We start from the raw sequence: 24,711 nt of genomic DNA, 5'->3' as shown, positions 1-24,711 counted from the left end.
GTTCAGAAGAGTAAAAACTTGTGTGTGAAATCCAAAGAAAGGTCATTGATATGCTTGCTGGACTTGTTTTATTTTTGAGACCTCAGTTAAAAATCACAACATAATCAGTGAGAGTCTTTGCCAAATATCAACTGTGAGTGCCCTGACGTAGCTTGTATATGGTCTTTCCGAAGTTTGGATGGATCATTCAGTGAAGCGCCTGAAGGACTGGACCACAGGACTGACGGCTCCCCAGTCGCCAGGCTTGCGGTACTCCCCCTTCTCCAGGAAGTACTGGCGTCCGCGGTAGTTGGGGTGCTCGTAGAAAATCCACCAGCCATCGTTGACCTTACAGGAGTTGACCTCCCTCAAACGGAACTTCTCCAGAAGCGAAGGGCAGTCCTCTGTGGCTTCGACTATCTGGCCCCCAAAGTCAGCCTTCTCATACAGGGAGATCTTGTACAGGGTCACTCTGCCCTGGAAGGTCAGGGGGGGGGATGTTAGTGTAGAGGGTTGGGAAAAAACACGGATGGGATGTGGGGTAAGAACATAGATCAAGGGGGGATATATAGGGAGATGAGACGTGCAGCTAACAGAAGTTCAGGCTTTCTATTGGAGGATGTAGTTTCTGATGCTCAGCCTCTAACATCTTTCACCACATAAATGAGATAAAAAGCTTCAGTCAAAAGTCATCTTTTCAATGTTTACTTTAGTTTTGCACCTTCATAATCAGCAGAACACAGGCTGTAATGATTTTTGCAGGATGTGGGTCACACAGCCCGCCAGTCCTGGATCGGTCAACAACTCAGCCCCCAGTCACCAACGCCACAGCGTGACCTCTGATATTTGGTTCATCTTTCACTCAGTGAGAGACAAAAAAAACCAATGATTCAGATCACAGGCTTACTTACAATGTGGATCATCTTGCAGGAGCTGAGGCGGTCGTTGAGCCCCATCCAGCGCTGGTACTCTGGGTACTCCCCCCTGGGTAGAACGTACTGGTAGCCCATGTAGTTGGGCTTCTCGTACACCACCCAGTCCCCACTCTCCACTCGGATGGAGTTGCAGCGGCTCAGGTAGGCGTGGAAATCTGAGCAGTCGCTCTCAGACTCGTAGCGTCGGCCCTGGAAGTTCTTGTCCTCGTAGAAGATGATCTGAGGGAGAAGAAGTGGGGGGTCATAGGTGACCAGAGCAGCTGTTTAAAGGCCTCCAGGTGCGGCATCGTGCTACCTGTCAGAACTCACCCTGCCCATCTTGGATGTAAAGTGTGGGACAGCCTCACAGATGCTGAATAGAGTTGATGTAGGTGGATCCCCTGAGGTCTCGATGTTGCTCTGGCCTTTCAGCTGGTGCCTTTTATACCTCCCTGCTCCCTCACCTTCATAAACAGCAACAGGGGAGGCAAAAGTGGAACAATCGCTTTGTCATGAAAATGAGATCCAAAAATTGAGTCAGTGATTCTAGTGCTATTCAGTTTTTCCAGAAAAGCGAGGAAGGATTACGGCATAATAGCCAGGCAACAGCACCCGTCCATTGACCCCCACTTCTGTACTGGCTGGGTCCCCTGTGACACATGCCAGCTCCACCGGCTTGCCCCCACCTGGCAAGGACCTGCCAGCTCATGACTTACCTCTGGCCTTTGGATGGATCCAGATGCATCGCCACTCTCCAGCAGAAGTATTCAAATGCCTTACTTCAGTGTAAAAACTTTAAGCACCCGGTCAAACTCCTTTGATAGAGAACATCATCCAATAGAAAAAAAATAAACACTTCTGCTACATTTTATTATAAGATTACAGCACCCTTAGAAATTATTGGAACAGCAAAGCCATTTTCTTTATTTTTGCTGCATTTTTCAGGTTTTTTTCGCACCATGCCTTTTACATTCTTCTTTTATGATGCTTTTCCAGGTTTTCACTTTAGCTTTTTTCAGTGTCCAGCAGCTCATTAGGGTTTAAAGTAGCACTATGTCACTTTTTTACCTTAAAAATCTGCATTTCTGACTCATTTTAATGCCACACTGACATTTATTATGTACTTCGGATGTACATTTCAGGAGTCATCGTTGCCCTGCAGCATTCTGAAGTTAAGAAACCAAACTTCAAACTTTGCTTCCCAGGTGTTGCATCACTTTAAAGCTGAGTTTCGCTTCAGCAGCTGGATATAAACAAACCAGCTGCTTTGAACGTGCACCATGGCTGATTCATCAAAGAAATGCAAGACGATATTGTTGAAGTAAAAAAGGAAGAGAGCAAGGCACAGACTAAGAGATGAGACGAGTCAACATCAAACAGAAGGCTGCTGCAAACTTTATGTTGCTCTGGAAGCGGTTCTGGTTTGGGAGTTCTTGCAGCTTGTTTGCGACATGTTGGCGGACCAGAGCTTTTTTCTTGTGCAACGTCCAAAAACTGTGTGATTGGTCAAAAATTTGAAGTGGGCGTGGTTAAGGTAGAAAAGAAAATGCTGTCGTTTCTGTTTTTCAGCTGATGCGAAATGTTCAACAAGGATGACGGGATTGTTTTAACGAAAAGCTGTTCAATGCGATGAAAAAGTACAAAAACCTGTACAACAAGCCTTGACATGTTTCTACTGGCAACTGCAGTCTTCCTCAGAAGTGTCATCTGACAGCTGTAACGTGTCATTTATCAGCTGTTATTTCTAGGTGTGGCCAACCTGGTGAGCTTGACAGATCTGCCAGGTTGGCCACACCCCCGCTGCTCCATGGTCTCTGGTTTATATTAAGAAGGAAGTTTTTTTTTAAGCTATAAAAGAACTGAGCCTTGTTCTTGTTCTTGCCACCTAAAGAGGACAAAGTTGTCTGTTCTTACAGAGTATCTAACAAGCTTAACTTTTACTGGATAGATAGAGCTCAGAGGAGAGACAGGATGCAGAATAGATGCTGAAATTATTTGTCATTAAGGGGTGGCTTTGTGAGAAAATCCACCACAGTTCAGTAATGCAGCACTGTGTCATTTTACATCGGAGTCTCGCTTTAAGGCACCTCATCACACGCCCAGCAACTGGATATCAACACCCTGAGCATTTTTTAGTTCAGTAGAAATGGACTTGACCTTTCTAAAACCTTCAACTTTTCACCCTCAAAGGATCCCCTGATTGGTTTGGTTGAATCTCTCTTTAAATTTGTCCACACTGCTGCTGCCATCATGTTACATCATCATGAAGATCAATGAGCCTGACCCAGGCATGACATAACACCCCCTGTATTTCACAAATGAGCTTAGGAGATTTCAATAAGGCTTTTCTTTACACCCCTTTTTCATCTTTGTCTCATCAGTCCATAAAAATGTCTTTAATCTTTTAAGGCACATCTTTTCTGTCCTCACCTGCAGATGTTTTCCTTGGTCTATAGATTTTGGCATCTGTTGCTCAGTCCTTTTCTTCAGGACTTTTCAGATGGTTGTTCTGGGTATGCCTGATATATTAGCTGTGGCTATGACTGACTTTCTGTCCTCTCTCAGCTTCAATATTGCTCCCATTTAATGTGTTTTTTTTTACCACCTATAAATGCTGTCTGCTGCAGCAGAACTGAAAGCTAAACAGTGAAAAGTCCAGTGAACTCATCGTCATGTTCTAGAAAGGAACTGGAGATGATCTGAACTTCGTGACATGGTGCATTATCTTGCTGGAAGTAGCATCAGAAGATGCTACCTCTAAACAAAAGGTGAGCTGGTTTTAGTAAAAACTTTTATTATTCTTTATTTAATTTAAAAGTTTTTTGTCTTCATACAGCATCAGTAAGGCCTTTTGTAGTGTAAACACTTTCTTTTTTACAGTACCACCATCTTCCCTTTGCTTCCTTTAACCCAAACTATTCTGCACTAAAATCCTCCAGCAGTTCTGTCGCATGTGTCCTTTCTAATGAAAATGCTCCAAATTAAAACATTCAAATGTGCAAAGAACTGACAGAAGTACACTTGGAGGTATTAAATGCTTAAACTGGCTCTTTAAAGAGGGAAGGTTTCTGGAAATTAATATATACAGAACATCAGGTAAATAAATACAAAAATACATTTAGGATTTGTAACAAAATAAACTGGCTAACTCGTCAGTAAACAGTTGCGTAATCATGGCAGATCAGATGTTCGCTGCCGGACGGTAAAATCAAACCGACAATGTTTCCTTAAAGTTTCAGAAGTCATAAACACTACAATCTGAGTGTGTTACTGTGGGGTTTCCTTCACTTACACACAAAGTGGGACTCATTCAGCAACATTCTCCATCTTCAGATACACACCAGTTTCCCTTTATGAACTTACGTTTCTTTACAAACTAACATGGTGTTTATGAACTGTTTGAGATGAAATGATGACAGTGTTCAGAAAAGGTGGAAGTCGTCGTTCTCTGGGAATTGGACCGTACTGAACCATGGCTGAACCTGTTAATGGGTTTAGAAATGGTTCTGGGCCAAGAAAACTGGTTCCAGACCAGCAGTGTTGCTGCTAGTCAACCCGTGTCGCAGTCATCAATCTAAAAGCTCAACTTCTAGAAGAGCAACAAGACAATCTTCCTGCAGAGGAAATGTAAAATCCACCACAGGGACGGGTTTAAACTGGCAGCAGAACCAGTCCAAGTAGGTTAAAAAAAAGTTTGGTTGAATTAAATCCAAATCTAAGCATGTTTTATTTACAGACTGTCCCTTTATGACCCGTCCAACCTGTTTTTTAACGTCTTTTCTTTAATGATCGATGCTCGTCATGTTGCTCTACAACATGCCAGCCCACTCCCAGCTCAGACAGATCCACTCCCAGCTCAGACAGGTGAGGACTTAAGCTGCCTTTTCTTCAGAGGGAGTTCTAACCCTGGACACACCTGAAATTGGGCAGAACATCTGAATCAGCAGCTTCACGGCCAAAGCTGTAGTTATCCTTCTGGAAAACGTCCCAACAAGCATAGCCCATAAACTTAACAAGCCATGGGGGACTGTCCCTCCCCCCGTCCTGTCCCCATGTGTTTGGCATCCTTAACTCGACTGGTGTTCTTCGCCGCTCCGTCCATCTCCTTCAGGGAGGTTACCGATGGTGGGATCAGGCTGTCTAGTTCCTGTCGGTGTCCCGTTTCCAGGAGCCACTCGTGGAACTTTGTCTCCACCAGCTCCTGGAACTGGCGCCTCTGCTCCCTACAGACAGAGAAACAAAGGAGGAGAGGAAGAGGTGGATTAAAGGAAAGAAAAAAGGTGGAGGGTCATGTGATGTCAGGGTTGGGTGGAGAGGAGAAGACTCTCAAACAAGTTTCCTAACACTGAGCTCCATCCATATAAACAATCGTGGCAAATAATGAACTCATTTAAAAAATGATTTTATCACCAGGGAAATTAGCGCCACCATTTTTTACAATAGTTTACAAAAAAGGGTTTTTGTTTTATTTATAGCAGGATTCAACCCTTCAGGGGCGGCATGGCTCAGTGGGTAGAGTGGTCACACAACTGTTTTTGGTCGTGGTTAGCGCCTTGTATGGCAGCTCCTGCTGTCAGTGTGTGAATGGGTCAATGTGACGTATAAGTAAAGCACTCTGGGTAAAAAGCGCTATATAAGTACAGACCACTTACCATTTACTATTCAGATGCCAGTCATCATAAACCACCTAGTGGTGTGGGATACTGCAAGATTTGGTATCGATCTGATGCAAAGTAAATAAAGGGCTGGTATCATCCGTACCAATACCTTTAAAAACGGGCCGTCAGCCTTGGTAAGCGGTAGGGCCGTCAGCCCTGGTAAACGGTAGGGCCGTCAGCCCTGGTAAGCGGTAGGGCTGGTATCACCACTAAGTTCCTGAATCGATTCCATTCACAACAGCCTGAATTGATTCCATATTGATTCATTTACAGATATTTATGTAACACCATTTTTTCTTGTATATTAAATACATTCTTGGATAACTATTCTTCTAAAACCCTGAGCACATTCACATCAGATATCTGGGAGTAATCAGATTACTGGAATCATCTGGCCTGACGTGTCTACATATGCTACTGAAATATGATTTTCGAAAAGATCGTTGCTCACATTTATCGGCCCATTAGTGAATTTATGTTGGAGTACGTACGTTGGTCGTGATGTCACTTCCTGTTATTTTAAGAAGTGTTTGTTGAACATGGCGGAGGGTACGGTTAGCGTTAGCTGCTAATGTGAGAGGTGATAAGCTGCTAGTAGTTTACAGGTGAGTGTAATCCAATGTGAAAAAAAAAATGTGAATTTGGCATTATCTCAGGGAGAGAAGCTGGTTTTTGGTATCTTGTCACAGCTGTGAACCAAATCCACCAAAAACCACTTTATCCTCCTTATTTATGACGTTTCTGACACTTTTCCCGCCTTACATTTAGAGGACGGCTGCGGGATGAAGCATCCATCCTTTGGATCTTTTTGAACTGGCAACTTTTTGAAAAATACACAATAATTAAATATTCTAAAAACAAACTCAGATAATTAGATAGATAATAGTTAGATAATTAACTTATTGCCATCACCAGCTGACCCATCTAATTAATAAGTGAGAAGATAATTTTACTTTACTTTTTGTACAAAGTCAGATTGGACAAAAAAGTGATGTTGGAGCTGTTATCTACATATTTATATTTTGATTTCAGTAGCACGATTTAAACACAATCAACACACTTATTTTATCATGAACATAGAGGCAGCAGTTCTTACTATCCATATTTATTCTACTCTGTGTTGTGTAACATCCATCTGAGCAGCTTTCTGGTGAAAACACCCTGATAACCTTTTTCCTTGTTAATTATTATAAGACAGCTTTTTCAAGATCAAGTAGTTTTGATTAGATTTGATTCAAATGTACGAAGAGTAACTCATTATATAATAAGACTGACTTATTTATCATTGATTATGTTTGAATATTCTCCTCCTGTTTCATTTTACCCCTCTGTAAAATGATGGTAGATCATCTAGTGTTAATATTACAGTTTTTGATTTTCCATCTTCACAAGCCTGAGATTACAACAAATCCATCAATACTAAATATGTCATGATCGATCACAGGGAAAGGGCAAAAATATCGATGCTGAGTTTTTAAGGGCGAGGTCCGTGACATCTGTTCTCCATCTAGTCTCACTTCGTTTTCCCTCCTTTTTCTTTCTTTTTTTTTGTAGTTTGATTTCTGTTCCGTAGAGAAAGACGTGACTTCCTGCTTTCTTCTCTGCTGTCACAACACTCTATGGAGGCTATGTAACTGGTGAACCAACCGCTACTGGTGTGGACTAAACCATTTTTACCTTTTTAAAGGGGTAATGGGGTCCTCAGAGAACATACATTATTATTAATCCAAGATTCGGAGCAAACTAAAGCTTATATTTTCATGAAACGGCTCTATTTGACTTCTCCAGGATAACTGTCTTCTATGCCTGTTACTGGTACCGGTTACTGCTTGATGGTGAACTCCTGTGTGAGGTGGTTATCTATGTGAGATGAGGGTCTGTTAGCCACTCACTTGGTCAGTCCGGCCTCCATCACCGTTTTCTGCCAGTCCTTGATCCTCTTCTGCTTTTCATTCAGAGCTGTCTGGTACGCGGGAGGCAGTCCGCCGGGCACCTCGCACGTATCCCCCTCCATCTGGAAGGGCACGGCTAGCATGTGAAACTCGGACGGAGGCAGCAAGCGGTAGCAGGTGGCGTCCAGGCTGGAGGAGGTGTTGAGCGAGGGGCTGGCGAGGCCGTCGGTTCCCAGAAGCAGGGGCTGATCCCAGACGTTGGGGACCACGGCCAGTCCCACGCTGGCCATGTGATCCTCCAGGGAGGGGTAGAAGGTGTGGAAAGGACCCAGGGTGATGTCTGCGTTTCCAGGCAGTAGCAGTGGGCGGGTGGGTGTCAGGGAGTGGATGGTGCAACGTGACGACGCTCCGATCGCGATCCTGCCGGCCACACACACCAACCGCACATTGTGGCAGCTGTGGATGTGGACGCTGATCTCCACAGGACCCAAAACCACCGTGCTGTCCCGGCATTTGTCCACGCTGACGGATCTAATAGATGCAACAGGAAGCAGAGTGAAAACAGAGCATGTTCCAAACATCCGACATGTTAACTGAAGCCAACCCGACCTGAGAGGCGACAGAAGGTAAATGAAGGCATCGGAGCATCTGTGGATTTTGATGTTAGCGGCAGTCAACTTGTCGGACGTCTTAGCTAGAGTCTGTTTGAAGACTTGAGACATCAGCACCATCTTACTACCGGGTGGAGCAGTGTGGGTGTTCCTCGCTATCTTGGCTCTCTTCATGGTGCCTTCCACTGCAATCAGACGACAAGCAGACGGTTAAACACCTGCAGACAGCGAAGAACGTTAGAAATCTCTAATACCGGGACGTTCTGGGACACCTTGTTGAGCCCAGGCCAGTTTCTTCCCTGAACGGAGGCAGGCAGTGATCCCGAAGGGGTTGAGGGTGAGGCTGTGTTGGAGGCAGGAGAGGAGCTTGTGCAGGAGGAAGGAGCGGCTCAGCATTGAGTAGCCAGCTTGTGTTTGGAGTGGACCCTTGGTCAGCAGCCGGTGAACGGGCTGAACTGCTTTTCCAGGACCAGCTGTGCCCTCCAGCAGCAGACCCAAGCTCCGCACGGCCTCCAGAGATATCTGCTGAAACACCAGCTCCTTTTACACATTCATTTAATCCAGATTTCAGAAATGATTTAGTAATGAACAGTTCAAGCTGGATGCTTAAAAACAGTCATCTTTACTAGATTTACAATAAGCTGCAGAACACTGAGAAAGCCCTTCATCATTCATTATATCCACACAGTGTAATCTATAAGGCTGTGCGTCTTCACTGTCTGATAATAAACTCCCTGCTTATTTATAATTACTTCAGAAATCAATTTGAATGTCCTGATATTGACAAACATCATAAACATGTAAACAATTATGTTATTTTCAACTTAATATGGATGTTTTCATGTTTTCCTTTATGGCCAAAAAACATTTGTCTGTAAATATTCTAGTCAATTTGTAATTCAATCGTTTCCTGACATTCGTTCCTAAGCCCGACCCTCACGTGGTTAAAGCATGTGCAAAAAGAAGAAACACTGTAAAAACCATCAGCATGACTGCAGACATCGGGGTCGGCCATGTTGAACTGATTTCCACCCACCAGTAACAAAAAGTTCCTCAGCAACACAGAGACAAACAACCACTCACACTCACTTCTAGGAAGAATTTAGAGGCACCAATTAACCTGACATACATGTCTTTTATCTGGAGGAAGAAGCTGGAGTACCTGCATACACGGAGAGAACATGCAAACTCCACACAGAGTGTGAGGAATAACATATCTATAATAATAATAATAATAAGTGTAATAAGTGTGTGCTGACTCAACAGACCTGGCTGTCTCTTCGGGCTTGTCCAGATTGCGACAGCTGGCCGGGCTCCAGCAGCAGCTCCAAAATCTCCGGCAGATGGCTTTGCACAAACGACAGGTGGGCCTGATCGTCCCAGTTCTGCCGATCAAACACAGGAACAAGGATGGACTCATGAGATGAGTGACGCATCAAAGACCCGAGACACTGTTAACTCCTCATAATATGCATTCAGGCATTCAGTGATGTCATCGGTACAGAACCTTGTTCTGAGAGCTCGTCTTGGCCTCCCGGTCTGACGGAGAGGAGGAACGAGTGCGATGACTGGGCCACTCTTCACCAATCAGAGACGTACGCAGAGACAAACGGTTCAGCTGCTGGATGTAGAGGAAGAGGAGAAACTGCAGGGTGTCCACTGACAACTGGAAGCAAAGAGACAAGAGAACAGAGCACTTAAGCCTAAATAATCTGTGTAAAATTAATCTAATCTGCAACTCCAAACTCCACCCCTGACATTCCTTCACCTTGTTCCTTTGCTGGTCCAGCTCAGTTTTTGAGGAGCACTGGGACAAACACTCAGCCCTCTCCAGCCTCTCCTCTGGACTGTGGCCCACCAGCAGGTCAAAGGTCTCAAAGTACAGCCAGGCAAGGTCTTCTGGAATTTGCAGCTTTCCACAGGCGATGTGTCTCCACATGGACCAGCCCAGAACCGGGAAGCAGCCGTCCCGCGTTCGCACGTAGCTCGCCATCTTTCGAAGATAGTGAAGGCTGAGCTTGGAGGATGGAGCCACCTTCAACAGCATTGACTCGGGTTAATTAAAAAAATTAACTCATGTTCAGGATATCATCACATAGAGGAGCTGGAAGAATGTCTTCACCTGCAGGGCTCCCAGTAAGAAAGGCTCCATGCGTGGCCAGATGCTCACAGTATCTGCCTCCATGTCTGAGGAAAGAGGACAATGAACAGATGTAGAAATTAAAAATGGCTTCTTGGCAGCCACGTTTCCATGGAGACCATTTCTGATGAGGCTTCGGCCAACAGTAGATGGAAGTTCCAGATGCATCTCTCAGGTACTTTTTTGTCAGCAAATTCTCAGGAAAAGCGCAACTCTGTTCGGTAAGTTCTGATCGATAACTAAACTTTAGGTTAACTATAGATGTTTTCCAGACATTTACATCCCATCCAGAAGGTTTACAATCCAGCCACAAAATAGGGTAGCCAACACAATGGCGCCAAAAAGCAGCGGAGCTGGAGTTGGTTTAGTGAGGATAGCAGGTAAATAGCAGAGGAAATAACTGGAAATGTGTAAATAGTTTCTGTTGTGTGTTTGTTTCAATGCCAATATTTTTCTCCTGAAAGCCAAGACTTGAGAGAACGATGAGATGAGAAAAGGTTTGGTCATTGTTGATCTGTGTGTTATTTCTACAAAGTTCTGTTAGTAATAATTCTGTTTTCTTGTTCTGGTCAGCCTTTATGCTGCTGTATAGCAGCAATAAGCCTGATATTAGCGACTGGGGTTTGTCTGTGGGGTATGGGATTAGTGGTTGGGTAGGTAGCTTTTGTGTGCTTTACATGTGTAAGTGTGTGAGAAATAATAATTGGATGTGTGTTTTTGTTTTTAATTTGATTGAGTTATATAATGGGGTATGTGAAGACTTATTTTTAATTTAGCTTTGTTGTTGATATTTAGCTGTTATTGTAATGTAAAGAACATTGTGCTGCTCTTATGTATGAAAAGTGCTATATAAATAAAATATAGATAGATGGATGGATGGATGTTCTGACTCCTGTCTGGATGTTGACTGAGATTAAAAGAATTCAGCTTGGAGGTTTAAGGGTTAAAACCAAACTTGAAGTTTGATATGTCATCTTTGCAGCATGTTTGTAGTCTGTATAAAAATGCTTGCAAGGACACACAGACATTTGGAAACCTGATTTGGCCTTAACTATTATGAGACAAGCTTTTGTCTTATCATGTTTATTCAAAACATGTTTTGTGCTGCTTATTTCTTTCCTACGTTTATGATGGATAGGGGATAGTGGGGGCTGTGTGTAACAGGCTGGACACTTGGTTTGTCCTCCACTTGTCTAGTCCCCTCCAATGTTTTAATGACACACAGCCTCCATGCTGAGATATGCCAAGTTTTCTAGCTAACAGCTCTCTGGGAATCACCTTGCTGCTGCTAAAATCCTATTTTCTGCCTGTCAAACTGTCTTATCTTTGCTGGTTTTCAGAGACGGAATTAAAGAAATAGGAACAAATTATGCGTCTTTGTGACAAAGAGCCTAAAGATCCTGATTAAAACTCACTCTTTGCTAAGTTGTCTGTTATGCGTCAACAAAACACTGGTTCATATCTTGAGTTTGGAGGATTTTTTTATGCTTGAATGATTCATAGGTCTGAGTTAGGTAGATTAATAAAGAAGCAAACCGCTAAACAGAAAATGGGTGAAAAAGCAGAAAAATGTCAAAAGAAACCTTTGAAAGACCTTCAGAAAGCTGGAGAATCACGTAAAAACAACAAAGTCTGACAGCTTGGAAGCAAAATTCAATAAATAAATAAATGAGTTGTCACTTGACACTTTGAACATTACTGTAAAATGAAACTGCAAGTCTCAGCATCATAATCACAGTGAAATAAATAATTAAATTTATGGTTGGTGTTCGTGTATCACAGTATGTATGACGGTCAGTTGTAAACCCATCAAAGGAACAACGACAGCAGCAACAGAACAGAAGCTGTCCAGCTTTTTAATCATAAAACAAACAAAAACAGCACCGTACCTGATGCATTTCTTGTTTAACAGAACATCATTCCAGCTTTGGACAGAAAGAAACACTGGACAGACTTTTTTGTTAAGAGTATAAATTTACTGCTGCATTCAGGGGTCAGACTGTGAGATAAATGCAGACAGCTGGTTTCAGAGGTACCTCAGCAGCACTATGTCTATATTGGAAATATTACACGTGATTTTAGCCTCAATTCTGGGGTCTGCATTGTTCCCTGGTGCCATTGATTTCTCAGTAACTGGATGTAATGGTCACCTCCAATACTACTGTTCATTCTGCTTTCAAACCTCATCAGGATTGTTTACAATCAAAATAATGAGCCAATAATAATCAATCAGTACCTACTGCAGATAAACTAAACAAGCTCATGTAAAACAACTACACAAAATATTCAAACTGTCATAAAACGCTGACTTTTAAATATCGTGACAAACCTGAGGAACAAGTTACGACCAAAAATGTGTCTTTCAAGAATATTTTGCCCTACATTGTAGGAAAAAACTTTAAATCAGTTTTGCATTATGTTTTGTACACGCTTCCTTCAACTCTTAGACATTCAAATATTTTTTTAAACATCATGAACTAAAACTGAATCTTATTCCCAAGTTTATTGAGAGAAATCTGTTCCCTCATTTCTCCTCATTTTCCAATGTTTGGACTTTTCATCTCACTAGAGTATAAAAAAAATCTGACATTGCAAAACAAAATAGTTTTGAATTCAATACTTATACATCACTAAATGACATTAAGGCTTTTTGAACAATTTCTCCTTAGTGAAATAATCCCCACCACTGTAAGCTTTAAGCTAAGATTGGGCTGCCCTTGCTAAATTAGGTCTCTCTGCCATTGTGGAAATGCCCTACAGAATAATCTGATTATTTTTTTCCCTTTAGATATTCCATTTAGCCTTTTTTTTTATTATTTTATGTTATAGTTATATATGTGTAAATTGCTCTAACTCTTCCCAGATAGTGTTATTCATTTTTCATGCCACTTAAATGACTTTTTTGTTCACGTGTATTATTGTTCCTCTTTTTTAATGACAACTTTCTATATAGCACTCCCATACATAATGATAATAAAGGAATGTAAAGCACCTATAATTCTTCAATCATACTGATTGTTATAAAAGGGACAAAAGATGGGGGTTTTTTGCAATGCAGTCTGTAAATGTGGTCACAACTACAACAGAATTAAGGTCACAGTATTGTGTAATCTAGGGGGGCAGCTGCTCATTCACTGTGATGATGATGATAATATCATCATCATCATCATGACACTGACCCAAATCTCAGATACTTCTAACCGTTGTTAAACTACATGACAACCTGCTCTTCTTCATATCTAGATTTAAACTGTAAATAAAGTTCTGATCACTTCTGATTAGAGGCTAACTAAATGTCCGTCAACTTTATTTATTCCTGACCTCTGAACAGTGACAATTTATCTGAAATCTGTTCCGTTCACCAAACATGGCGACAAATTTGTCCAAATGCTCCCATGACAACTGCTTATATCAACACCTGACATCACATAATAAGATTAAGCTTGACTGGGTTAACTAGCTAAATTAGTTCTAGTCAAACTGTAAACAAACAAACATTAAAGTCACTTTAAATCCAAGCTGAAAGCAGATTTTCCATTTGTTTGTTTTAACAGTTAACTTTGCTCAAGTTTGCCTCCCCAGCTAACTAACTTAGCTTCAGGTAGCTAGCAAAGCGGAGGATGTCCTACCGTTAAACTTTGTCCGCGTGCAGGAGACGTTCCGTCAGGATGGAGATGAACCGACCGATCACGATTTCATAAGGCAGAATATGGACGTATCGAGCACAGTTGATGCGCTATGTTGTCTACCAGACAGTCAGACACACATCTGCCTTCCGTGTCCTTCCTATTTGGCGCCCTCCCTTTCCTGGTACGCGCAGCTAGCGGGAGCGCGCATGGGTCTACACTATAACCCGAACTCACACAGTTAGAAAAAATATTTAAACATTTTTTTAGTCGTGTTTATGTGTGGATTCATAATCTCGTAGAGCAAATGATCACATATTAAATAAGAAGATGGTGTAGCCATGTGAAGTATGTGTGGTGTTTCTTTAAGACCGGGCGGAGTTATGCCGGGGAGGCGGATTTGCTGACATACCTTGGGAGGGTTTTCTGTGACAGGAGGAAGAAGAAGGCTGGAGACAGGCAGCAGGATTCAAGCTTCAAAAAGCCGGTTGTATTTCGCCACTACACCCTTCATAAAACGCTGGGAACTATGGCTAAGAAAGGGATGAACGTGTGCCATGTCTGCTGCTTACTTCTTTATGTCATCACCGCGGTGTTCGCCGGGTAAGTGGGTCCCACTCAGAGCAGCGACAAGCGGTGAAACAGCATCGGCAGCTGGTACACATGTTTCACTGTGATTGGTCTAACCGTGCACTCCATGTGTGGAGCAGGCTGACACTCAGAGCTAACCCTATAAAAATGTGTTGTGTTTCGCTGTTTACTGCTAAAGAGTTTACATCTAACAACCAGCATTTGTGACTTTAAGGGTCGTGTTTTGGACTAGTTAGCTTAGTTAGCTCAGAGCTAACAGAAGTGACACTGAGTCGGCTTTCTCCTCCGGGACTCTAGCTAGCTGTTGTCTGACTACCCAGATAACCCATCAATGGTACAGCAGAGTTTTGTAGCAGTTTCTCATCTTGCACACTTTTTACATATTGTTTCCATACTAATCTGTGTGTTCCCCCTCATTCCGTTGTAGGCGAGATTTCTATAAAATCTTGGGGGTGAGCAAGTCAGCATCAATCAGGGACATTAAGAAGGCCTACAGAAAGCTGGCTATGCAGTTACATCCCGACAGAAACCAAGACGACCCTCAAGCACAGGACAAATTTGCAGACTTGGGGGCAGCTTATGAGGTGGGTCAAAAGCTATTGTTGTATACCTGATGCCGGTGATTTGTAAAGCGATGCAAAGCTGACTTGTTTGGGTTCTCGAGCTGTTTTTAGTTATAAAATATCAGGAATATCAATAAATGTAATTGTATGTGTTTTGTAAAAATATATATTTTGTGTGGAAGCGCTTGAAGCTTAGTTATAAACGTCTTTTGTACCCTTGCTACTTGATTGTTGTTGGAAACGCTACACGCTCTGTGATTGGCCCGCAAGACCGTGTGGCTGCAGCTGATTGGCTGTAAGGAACCACCGCTGGCATAATGAGAAGTCAGACGTGGATGAATGGGAGTGGGTTAAGATCAGCGCTGCAGGTGTTTCCTCCCCTAATGTTCGCATTAAATTTCAATTTGAGAAGTTTATAAGCTAATTTAACAACCTGGTCACGGTCTACAAGTCTGGTAATTAGATTTATCAGATTACTTTAATATATTTACAATGCATCTCTAGATGTTTAAGAATAACTATTTGTTAATAAATTGGAAAAGCATTAAACTTCTTGAGACGAGCATTATAGTTCGACTTTATTCTAATAACGATATTAAGAAATTCTGCACTGCTAGTAAACTGTTATATCACACACACACACACACACACACACACACACATACATATATATATATATATTCTAGTTTGCATTTTCTAGTTTGCATTTTCTACTTTAGAAAAAGTAGAAAATCTTTTTCTTTATCCTAGAGTTACAGGATTACAGAGAAGGGAATAATAAAGCAGGGAAAAAGACTTTTATTTGTTTTGATTTTCCACTTTTGAAAATAAAGTTAAAATGTTGAGGATATGCTAATCTCATCCATTATACAAAATCTGGATGCCAACATATGTACATCCACCAGTCTGGATCTGATTTCATCACCTGATGCAGACCCAGAATCTTGGCTACCATGGATGGCATTGTGTCTAGTGAGTTCAGGTCGGCCCTTTGTCACATACACGCCTCAGCTCCACACCTTCAGATTCTAATAACTTGATCAAATATCTACTGTGTTTTGTGAACAGTGTTCACAAGACAAAGTAGATGCAATGTGAACAGTGCGACATCTGAGTTTCACTCCTGAGGCGTCACTCATTTAAAATTTTTTCAGATTAACTGTTTATGTAAGTTGACATATTATTTGAGTAATTGTTGCACTTCCAAATATTTTAACTTTTTATTTCCTTAAATCCTGATGCTATGTAAAAGATGTTTCTGGTGTGGGTGAAAACATGTCAGATTTTGGACTGATGTGTGTGTTTGTTGGCAGGTCCTCTCAGACGAGGAGAAGAGGAAACAGTATGACATGTACGGAGAGGACGGACTCAAAGAGGGTCATCACAGCTCTCACAACGACATCTTCTCCAGGTTGGTGTCCTGGGTTCAGGTGGGGTTTAGGACCAAGAATGTGCAGCTGATCAGCTGATACGATATCAGCTTACAGTGCTGACTGACTAAGATGACAATATCTTCCAGCCATGTTGATGACAACAGACTGTTTTTAAAAGTCTGTATTTAACATTTAAGTTAAACATTTTCAAATGAATAAAATCAGAAAAATAATTTCTATGGATTTCCCAGACTAACAGGTAACTCTGTCACTTTCCATCTGTTCAGTGAATCTTTTTAAATGTCACATTATAGAAAATGTTCATCTATGCTTGCAGTAAAAAGGCGTTTACCTGTTTATTAATACTCCAAAACTCACCTGTATGTGTGTGGTTTCCTCTCTAAAGCTTCTTTGGTGACTTCGGCTTCATGTTTGGAGGCAACCGGCAGCAGCAGGACAGGAACATTCCCAGAGGAAACGATGTAATACTTGATCTGGAAGTTACACTTGAAGAGGTGTATTCTGGGAACTTTGTGGAGGTGTGGAAAAACTCTTTCTACATGCGTTCTACACAGACAACCTAGACTTGTTATCTGTATTTCAACTTTGTAAAAGTAACACTTGAGTCATTGAACAGCAGATCTTTAAGTTTCACTTCTTATCACGTTTCTTGTTTTTCTGACTTTTCTTGCGTCTCCTTTGCCTCTTAGGTTGTACGAAACAAGCCTGTAGCCAAAGAGGCTCCCGGTAAAAGGAAGTGTAACTGCAGACAGGAGATGAGGACGACGCAGCTCGGACCGGGACGCTTCCAGATGACCCAGGAGACGGTGTGCGATGAGTGCCCCAATGTGAAGTGAGTCAAAATGGATCTTATGTGACAGCTGGTCTGAAAGATGCAGCTGAAGACCCTGAGATGTCTGTTAGAAGAGAAGAGTTGGATCTATGTGTCACATTTATAAGTCATTTTAGAAAAAAGTCTAATAATAGACATTTCAGACTGAAACAAGTTAATCAAATCATAAAAACAGGCTGTTGATGTGAGATCCGGTGTTCTGATTATATCCAAAACATTTTGTCTCCAGATATATTATCATGTAATATTTCTGAACACACTATAGTTGCTATGGATACATCACCTCCACTGTGGGGGCAATTAAAGAACCACAAACCTGTTAATTGGGTCTTTTAGCTTCCACCTCAAAGTAGGTCCTTACCAGCAACAATCTGTATGATTGACTGTAGACATTAACACCAGTAAAACACTATCAGCCACATAAACAGGCCTCAGGGTGCTGTTACACCAGGGTAGTCCAGGGAACTCGGTTTGAATTGGCGGGGAATTACAGAAATGTTTGCACCTTGGTTTGGTTTCGTACGTAGTTACACGTAGTTACAACAGCTTCTCGTTGATTGGCCAGAGCTGAAAAACAGATGGTTCTCCACAAGTTCAAAAACAATGGAGGAACTATAAATGTCTTCAGTCTGGTTGCCAGCATGTGTACATCCACCAGTCTGGATCTGATTTCTTCACCTGATGCAGTTTGATGTTAAAACTTAAATCCATTTTCACCAGGATCTGTTTTGTATGGGCAGCAGGAGAGGCAGCCAGATAGCTGACATCTTGCAGTACGGCGTGTCATACCTTACGTCCTCTTTGGTCCGCTAGATGGTCCGCTTGCTTTCACACAGTTCGGACCAGAGTTTACCCACAAGCGGACTGAGACCCCCAGGTTTTTAAGTGGACCAGAGTTTGCTTCTTTGGTCGGCACCAGAGTCCGAATGTACGTTCGTACTACTCCAAAACGGACTGGACTATCAGTGGAAGCGGACCAGGGTTCGGTTAAGGTGGACCACACCAGCCCTTCTGATTCAAATCCTGGTTTGTTTGCTTGGAAAGTCACAAAGGGGAATACATTATTTAAAAGTCTGGTTTGTTTGAGCGTAATGTGAAAGCAAACCCATGCAGGAAGAATGTTGCACTCCCCAACTGAACCGACTCCTCAATCACACACAGTCTAGTGAACAATTAGATGTAAATGTAGCCTCAATGTCAGTCTGTAAGCCAGGGGTGTTCAAGTCCAGTTCTCAAGAGCTTCTATCCTGCAACTTTTAGATTTAACCCTTCTCCAACAGACCTGAATTCCCTCATCCACATGTCATTCAGCGCTGTGGAGGCCTGGTAAAGCCATTCACCCGATTCGGTTGCGTTGGAGACGGGATGCATCTAAAAGTTGCAGGATAGTAGCACTCAAGGACTGAACTTGGGCTCCTCTGTTATAAACTGTAGACAAAACAAGAAGAAAGGGAGTGACAGTGAAACTGGAGGTTAATTGATCCTGTATGTGAACTGTCTGTTTATCAGTATGACCTTAAAGCTTGGCTGAACAGACCCAAACCACATGCTGATCTGCAGAAATGCAGCGTCCTGGAACAATTTGAAACTGGTTTCTCAGCTTACAGGCTGCAGGGCAGCGACGGCCTCATGAATGTACATAATGAATATCACCGTGCCATTACAACCAGCCAGAAAAGCATTATTTTAAGGTCTGAAATTAATCTAGCAATACTGTAAAATCCAAACTGCAGCCCTGTTTTGTTCCAAAGTTAGAAGGAAATCGCAAGTCAAAAACAAGCTTTTCTGAGGCATCGAACAAAATTTGACTATCAAGACTAAACATGAGCCTGGTGACAAGTCTGTAGACTGCATTTTTTTTCTTAAATGTAAAACAAACTGTTAGCAAGTTGAGGCGCAGCAGTGTGCAACAGGTCAGTTTGTTGTAGGATTTTAACTATTTTGTTAGTTATAGCAGATGAGCTGAGTGTTTATTACGACTGTGATAAAGTTACAGAAGCATCAAACACTAGATGTTTTCCTTCCTCAGACTGGTAAACGAGGAGAAGACCTTGGAGGTGGAGATCGAGCAGGGAGTGAGGGATGAGATGGAGTACCCCTTCATTGGAGAAGGTGAAACTTAATCTGAACATTAGTTTCGCTCCTCATTGCTTTGCTCCTAACATCTAACCTGTGATCTCAGGTGAACCACACATCGATGGTGAACCTGGAGACCTTCGCTTCCGTATCAAAGTACTAAAGTAAGAACAGGCCTTATTTTGTGTGTGTGGGTATATGTGGTCTCCGCTGAGTGTAATCTGAGGATGCTCTTCCCTTTCAGACATCCTGTGTTTGAGCGCAGAGGAGATGACCTGTACACCAACGTCACCATCTCTCTGGTGGAGGCGCTGGTTGGCTTTGAGATGGACATTGTACATTTGGACGGACACAAGGTTCCATTTGGGTTTTATAGTTATTTCCAGAACCAAGACTATTGTGGGCGGAAAAGACAAACTCTTAAAACTCTGTTTCTACCTCTGGCAGGTTCATATAGTGAGAGACAAGATCACCAAACCAGGCGCTCGGATGTGGAAGAAAGGAGAAGGTCTGCCCAACTTTGACAACATCAACATCCGAGGTTCCCTCATCATCACCTTCGATGTAGAGTTTCCTCAGACGCAGCTCGATGATCAGCAGAAAGAAGGTGAGACGAAGACTTTAAGCCTTAATGTTTTAAAACGATAAAATCTGTTTTTTTTTTTTAATAGGAGCATTTTAAGCTCTTCTTTCAACTTATAAACTATTAATTTAATGCGGTTTTATACATAGTTCTAAAGGGAAATGTCAATAACTGTTCAGGCTCTGCACCGATGACGTGTCGATCTCATGTCTCTTTAAACTTGTATAGATGTTTAGATACTGATGTGTGGCAATCTAAAGTACAAGTTTAACTTCTACATTTAAACGTTTGACTCAGGTTTTCCTGCATATGTAAAGAAAAAAGGTCTGCAGAAGATTTGTCTGTCAGTGCAACCCATTTAGCAGCATAGCTGCCAGATCCTCTGCTCAGATATGTTAACGGGGCAGCGTTCATGCCCACAAACACAGCATGACCGATGGATGCTGACACATCTTCAAGTGCACCGTGCAGTGAAAATCATTTGGATTTTCTAAGAAACAAAACGGCTGCAGAACAAGAACAGACTGAGCATTAGCCTGGATGCTAACATAGCTAGCACAAGAAAGAATAACAACATGAGAAACGGGCACAAATATAGAAGATTTTTCCCACCACAACTTATGCCTGGTACACACAATGATTTTTGGGCTGATTTTGACTCTTCCCGACCTCGGATGGCAAACGCCCGATCATCATGAGAATTTCCCTGTCCAATTATCATTTGGTCTGTGGTGTGATACGAGCCGATTTGTCCCGATAATCCGCTCTGAAACGGATCGTAGCCGACATTTGGGAATATTGAACATGTTCAATATTTCAGCCGATTTCTGAGGAAAGCTACGAGGTGAACACGTGGAACCACTGACTGCGGCCTCGGTAGCTACGAGGTGAACACGTGGAACCACTGACTGCGGCCTCGGTAGCTACGAGGTGAACACGTGGAACCACTGACTGCGGCCTCGGTAGCTACGAGGTGAACACGTGGAACCACTGACCGTGGCCTCGGTAGCTACGAGGTGAACACGTGGAACCACTGACTGTGGCCTCGGTAGCTACGGGGTGAATACGTGGAGCCACTGACTGCTGCCTCGGTAGCTACGGGGTGACTACGTGGAACCACTGACTGTGGCCTCGGTAGCTACGGGGTGAATACGTGGAACCACTGACTGTGGCCTCGGTAGCTACGGGGTGACTACGTGGAACCACTGACTGTGGCCTCGGTAGCTACGGGGTGAATACGTGGAACCACTGACTGTGGCCCTGGTAGCTACGGGGTGAATACGTGGAACCACTGACTGTGGCCTTGGTAGCTACGGGGTAAATACGTGGAGCCACTGACTGTGGCCTCGGTAGCTACGGGGTAAATACGTGGAGCCACTGACTGTGGCCTCGGTAGCTACGGGGTGAATACGTGGAACCACTGACTGTGGCCTCGGTAGCTACGGGGTGAATACGTGGAACCACTGACTGTGGCCTCGGTAGCTACGGGATGAATACGTGGAACCACTGACTGTGGCCCTGGTAGCTACAGAAAAACGAATGAAATGATTCCACTTAAAATATGAACAATCCACCTGTGTGGCCTGGACACACCGTCTCACAGCTTCCTCCTGGTCTTCATGGACTTGAACTGTGTGCTCCCTTGTGTGTGATCAGATGCCTCACGTGGGATTGCTGCAGAAGCTGCTGTCATGAGGTTTTGGACTTTTTCCTCAGACAGATGACTTCTCACGGCTGTTTTGATGTTGTTCTGGAGGCTGAATCCACGCTGTGCTGCTACACTGGAGACAGGAATTACAAGCGCTGCTTTAGCCAGGGTTTTGAAATCAGGGAACATTTCTTCAAGTGAAGTGACCTGAAGTCAGCAAGACTCTGTACAGCGGGTTTCCTGATTACTCAAGCACTTGCTTAAGTGGGAGGAAATCCTGCAGCATGGGCTACTTCTGCACCAGAGGCTCAGCTGCACCGCTCTGTGACCCATAGTGGTCATTTTTCCGAGTGAAGCCAACGAGGTCATGCATCAAGAGAGACAATAGTTCATTAATATGCTCACTTGCTACCGAGTGGTCAGGGGTGTAAATTGCAATCTGTCAAAATGACAGAGGGCCTTTTGATTTTTCCGTCACCATTTAAAAAAAACACTGTTAAAGACAGAAAAAATTCGGTTAACATGACCCCTGATTTTTTTTTTTATTTATTAAATGTATGTACTGTATGCAATATCTAAATAAATGGGAAATAAATTACTCAAACTTCCTCCCACAGTCCAAAAACATGCATTTTGTGTTGAGTAGTGATTCTGATGTGACCTTCAGAGTGAATGTGAATGTGTGAGTCATAGTTGTTTCTTTGGTGTGTGTTGGTCCTGTGATGGACTGTCTGGGTATGCCCTGCAGACCTCAGTAGGATAACATGGAGATAGAAAATTCATTTCTGTTTAAATTTAACTGTATCAGACTGCATAAAACCAAATCATTCTGCATAAATATGAGAAATCTTTTAATCAAATTTAACTCAATCTGATAGTATCCAGGTAGATTATCTTTAAACCAACTTTAAATTCTACTTTGTTTAATAAGTTATTGGTAAAGTTTAACATGAGACTAGCAAAGGTGTAAACCTTTTAGTCCATATCCACTAAGCTCTTAAATGAACAAATACTTTAAAACAAAGTAAAGTAGACTGCATGTTTTGGATCGGCTCTGGGTATTCAAGTATTGATACGCCCTTCTTACCAGAAAGAGCTGGTTCTGGACTGGATCTGCTGTTCTGTCTGATCCAGTCCAGCTCTGCTGGTTCTTCTTTTGTTTCCTCAGTGTAATGTTTAGTCAAAACATTACTATTTTATTTCAAAGTAAAGAAGAGATTTGTCTTCTTTGAATTTATTAAAAACTGAAAACACTGAATTATCGTTATTTTGATATAATTTAATTTCCTTTAAACTTCTGCTCTGAAGAGTAATAGTTTGATTTAGAAATTATGAAAAAAATATTTATATGTTCCTTTTTCTGAATCCTTTTGGTTTTATGAGTGCTTCCCAAAGTTTTTTAGCCACAACCCCCAAGATAACATCCATTTGTGTCTGAACTATTAGAAGCTTCATAATGTGGTTTTTGGCAGATTCCTCCAGTTTGGAAAAAGCTGGGTTATATTTTAAACTTCAGTATTTACTCTGCAGTCACCTTTTTTTTAGTGTATGGGCTCATGGTTTTTATTTATGTAATACTGATTAAAACTTGGTTTTGTTTTGCAGGACAGTTAAAAAAAATCCTCCATAATTTTTGTGTCCCTCTTTGTGTCTTGCAGGTATTTGGAGTCTCCTGAAACAGAGTTCTGTACAGAAGGTTTACAACGGACTACAAGGATACTAATACACCACCTTCCACAGCCTGGACTGATTCCTACTACACACAGATATGTTCTGTTAGTCGAGGGGGGGGGGGGTTTCTGGCCAGGGTGTATTTATTAATTCCAGATTGTTCTCAGGACGGCTTTATTCCGGTTAGTTTGTACTTTTTGATGTTGTACATCTCTGAGGAGCAGCTGCAGACGTTTAATATTCAGTGTGAAAACAGAAATAATGCCACCTGTTTTTGTTTTCTATTTTATTTTATTTATGTTTTTTATTTTCTGCAACATCTGCTGATCTGTGGATTTACTGGAACTCTGGAGACGAGACTCCACGTTTGCTGATGGAAACTCTGCATCTACTGTTGAACAAAGTCGTCCATGTGGTTTTTTTTTTTTTCTTTTTTCTTTTTTTTTTTTTGGTCCCCTCTTAGTTTTGTGAACGTAAGAGCGCCACCTGTTGAGGGATTTCTGCTCTGCTCGGATTCCTGTTCAGTAACACTTTATGTAAATAGGGAAGAACAAAGCTCATTTCCTCGTCTTTTAGTTTCTTTATTTGGTTGTTTGCATTCGACTCACTATACCGTGATGAGAGTTGACCTCCACTTTCCTACAATCACCTACAACTCAAAGGGACTTCAGATCACCAGGTGTCAGCCTCTCTGTTGGACAGTTTTATGGTTTTTAGGCTTTACATTGTCTGCAGTGCTGCCTCGCGGTCTCACCAGAGTTTCATAGCCTTAAATGTGAATTATTCGGCCATTTTTACGTGTTTTGGGGTGGGGTAATGCTCTTTTGGCTGACAATATAAATAAAGATTTATACAAATTTGATGAGATGTTATACGCCAAATGTACCAGTAGGTGGCACTATAACACCATTTTAAATAGACGACAGCTGCCTCCAGGAGGGAAACTGGATTATTTTTGCGCTGTGGTCAGGCTGTTGGGTAATTCTCACCATGAATGTGGGAGACATCTGGAGGAGGACGAAGACATAAAAAAGCTGAATGTACGTCACATGTTCCTTCTCTGGATTGTTGGTTCTGGGGAATTTAATGCCAAGTGGGTCTGAAACTCCCGACGCTATGAAAATGTCAAATTTTCATCTAAATAATCACAAAGTTTGAGGATTTGGATATTAAAAAAAAAAAAAACAGAACTGAAGCGTTGCATGAAGCATTCCATCCTTCCTTTCAACCACTCAGGTTTTATTTCAGCTTAACCCACAGCCCTTATTCATCTTTTTAAAACATAACTGAGCCTCAAGTTGCCAACAGAAAATTACCAACTGTGACCTATGAGGATGGGTAAGATTCTTCTGAGCAATGAGGGCTGTGTTGTGGATGGACGGAAGGAGGCGGAGGACGATGCCCTTCAACACTTTGTGGGAACTTAATCACATAAACAGTATACTGTGTCGATCCACCCAAAGAGCTGGATTTGCTGGAAAGCTTTTAAAATGTTCTCCAACAATTAATCTCCAGACTTTCTTAATTCTTTAA

The 24,711-nt window shown here is 42.2% G+C and overlaps 3 protein-coding genes across 6 annotated transcripts; 1 reads left to right on the top strand and 2 right to left on the bottom strand.

The window, feature by feature from the left end:
• Positions 1-103: 103 nt before the first annotated feature.
• On the bottom strand, positions 104-1,331 carry crygs2 (crystallin, gamma S2). The gene is made up of 3 exons (XM_042001673.1): positions 1,224-1,331; positions 891-1,133; positions 104-456 (listed from the first exon to the last, which is right to left on the bottom strand). Exons 1-3 carry the CDS (start codon positions 1,230-1,232, stop codon positions 184-186), a joined length of 525 nt encoding a protein of 174 aa, XP_041857607.1. The 5' UTR covers positions 1,233-1,331; the 3' UTR covers positions 104-183.
• A 2,339-nt stretch (positions 1,332-3,670) lies between these two features.
• tbccd1 (TBCC domain containing 1) lies at positions 3,671-14,143 on the bottom strand. Of its 4 annotated transcripts, none has more exons than XM_042001669.1 (10): positions 13,824-14,143; positions 12,084-12,193; positions 10,177-10,241; positions 9,823-10,089; positions 9,562-9,720; positions 9,323-9,439; positions 8,327-8,579; positions 8,053-8,239; positions 7,444-7,974; positions 3,671-5,116 (listed from the first exon to the last, which is right to left on the bottom strand). In XM_042001669.1, the coding sequence occupies exons 3-10, from the start codon at positions 10,237-10,239 to the stop codon at positions 4,903-4,905; spliced, it is 1,791 nt and encodes a 596-aa protein (XP_041857603.1). In that variant the 5' UTR covers positions 10,240-10,241; positions 12,084-12,193; positions 13,824-14,143; the 3' UTR covers positions 3,671-4,902. The 4 variants fall into 4 exon arrangements, with proteins under 4 accessions (XP_041857603.1, XP_041857605.1, XP_041857602.1 ...); XM_042001671.1 differs by lacking the exon at positions 12,084-12,193 and having other exon boundaries at positions 3,671-4,809; positions 4,966-5,116; XM_042001668.1 differs by lacking the exon at positions 12,084-12,193.
• Positions 14,144-14,247: 104 nt separating this feature from the next.
• Positions 14,248-24,040, top strand: dnajb11 (DnaJ heat shock protein family (Hsp40) member B11). The gene is made up of 10 exons (XM_042001672.1): positions 14,248-14,423; positions 14,839-14,995; positions 16,288-16,385; positions 16,754-16,886; positions 17,058-17,200; positions 19,230-19,312; positions 19,383-19,440; positions 19,521-19,632; positions 19,724-19,883; positions 23,166-24,040. Exons 1-10 carry the CDS (start codon positions 14,350-14,352, stop codon positions 23,228-23,230), a joined length of 1,083 nt encoding a protein of 360 aa, XP_041857606.1. The 5' UTR covers positions 14,248-14,349; the 3' UTR covers positions 23,231-24,040.
• The last annotated feature ends 671 nt before the right edge of the window (positions 24,041-24,711 follow it).

The sequence above is a fragment of the Melanotaenia boesemani genome, chromosome 12 (assembly GCF_017639745.1).
Source record: "Melanotaenia boesemani isolate fMelBoe1 chromosome 12, fMelBoe1.pri, whole genome shotgun sequence".
Classification (NCBI taxonomy): Eukaryota; Metazoa; Chordata; class Actinopteri; order Atheriniformes; family Melanotaeniidae; genus Melanotaenia; species Melanotaenia boesemani.
The sequence above is the reverse complement of the archived record's forward strand: the minus strand, read 5'-3'. Positions and strand labels throughout refer to the sequence as shown.

Excerpts from the sequence above, each read along its gene's own strand:
- crygs2 (XM_042001673.1), bottom strand. Across the intron at positions 457-890 it reads CCTGCAAGATGATCCACATT|GGCAGAGTGACCCTGTACAA; the intron begins GTAAGTAAGCCT and ends CTGACCTTCCAG.
- tbccd1 (XM_042001669.1), bottom strand. The coding sequence starts at position 10,239 with ATGGAGGCAGATACTGTGAGCATCTGGCCACGCATGGAGCCTTTCTTA. Across the intron at positions 9,440-9,561 it reads AGACGAGCTCTCAGAACAAG|AACTGGGACGATCAGGCCCA; the intron begins GTTCTGTACCGA and ends TTTGATCGGCAG. Across the intron at positions 8,580-9,322 it reads AAGCCCGAAGAGACAGCCAG|CAGATATCTCTGGAGGCCGT; the intron begins GTCTGTTGAGTC and ends CTGGTGTTTCAG.
- dnajb11 (XM_042001672.1), top strand. The coding sequence starts at position 14,350 with ATGGCTAAGAAAGGGATGAACGTGTGCCATGTCTGCTGCTTACTTCTT. Across the intron at positions 14,424-14,838 it reads ATCACCGCGGTGTTCGCCGG|GCGAGATTTCTATAAAATCT; the intron begins GTAAGTGGGTCC and ends ATTCCGTTGTAG. Across the intron at positions 19,633-19,723 it reads TACATTTGGACGGACACAAG|GTTCATATAGTGAGAGACAA; the intron begins GTTCCATTTGGG and ends TACCTCTGGCAG.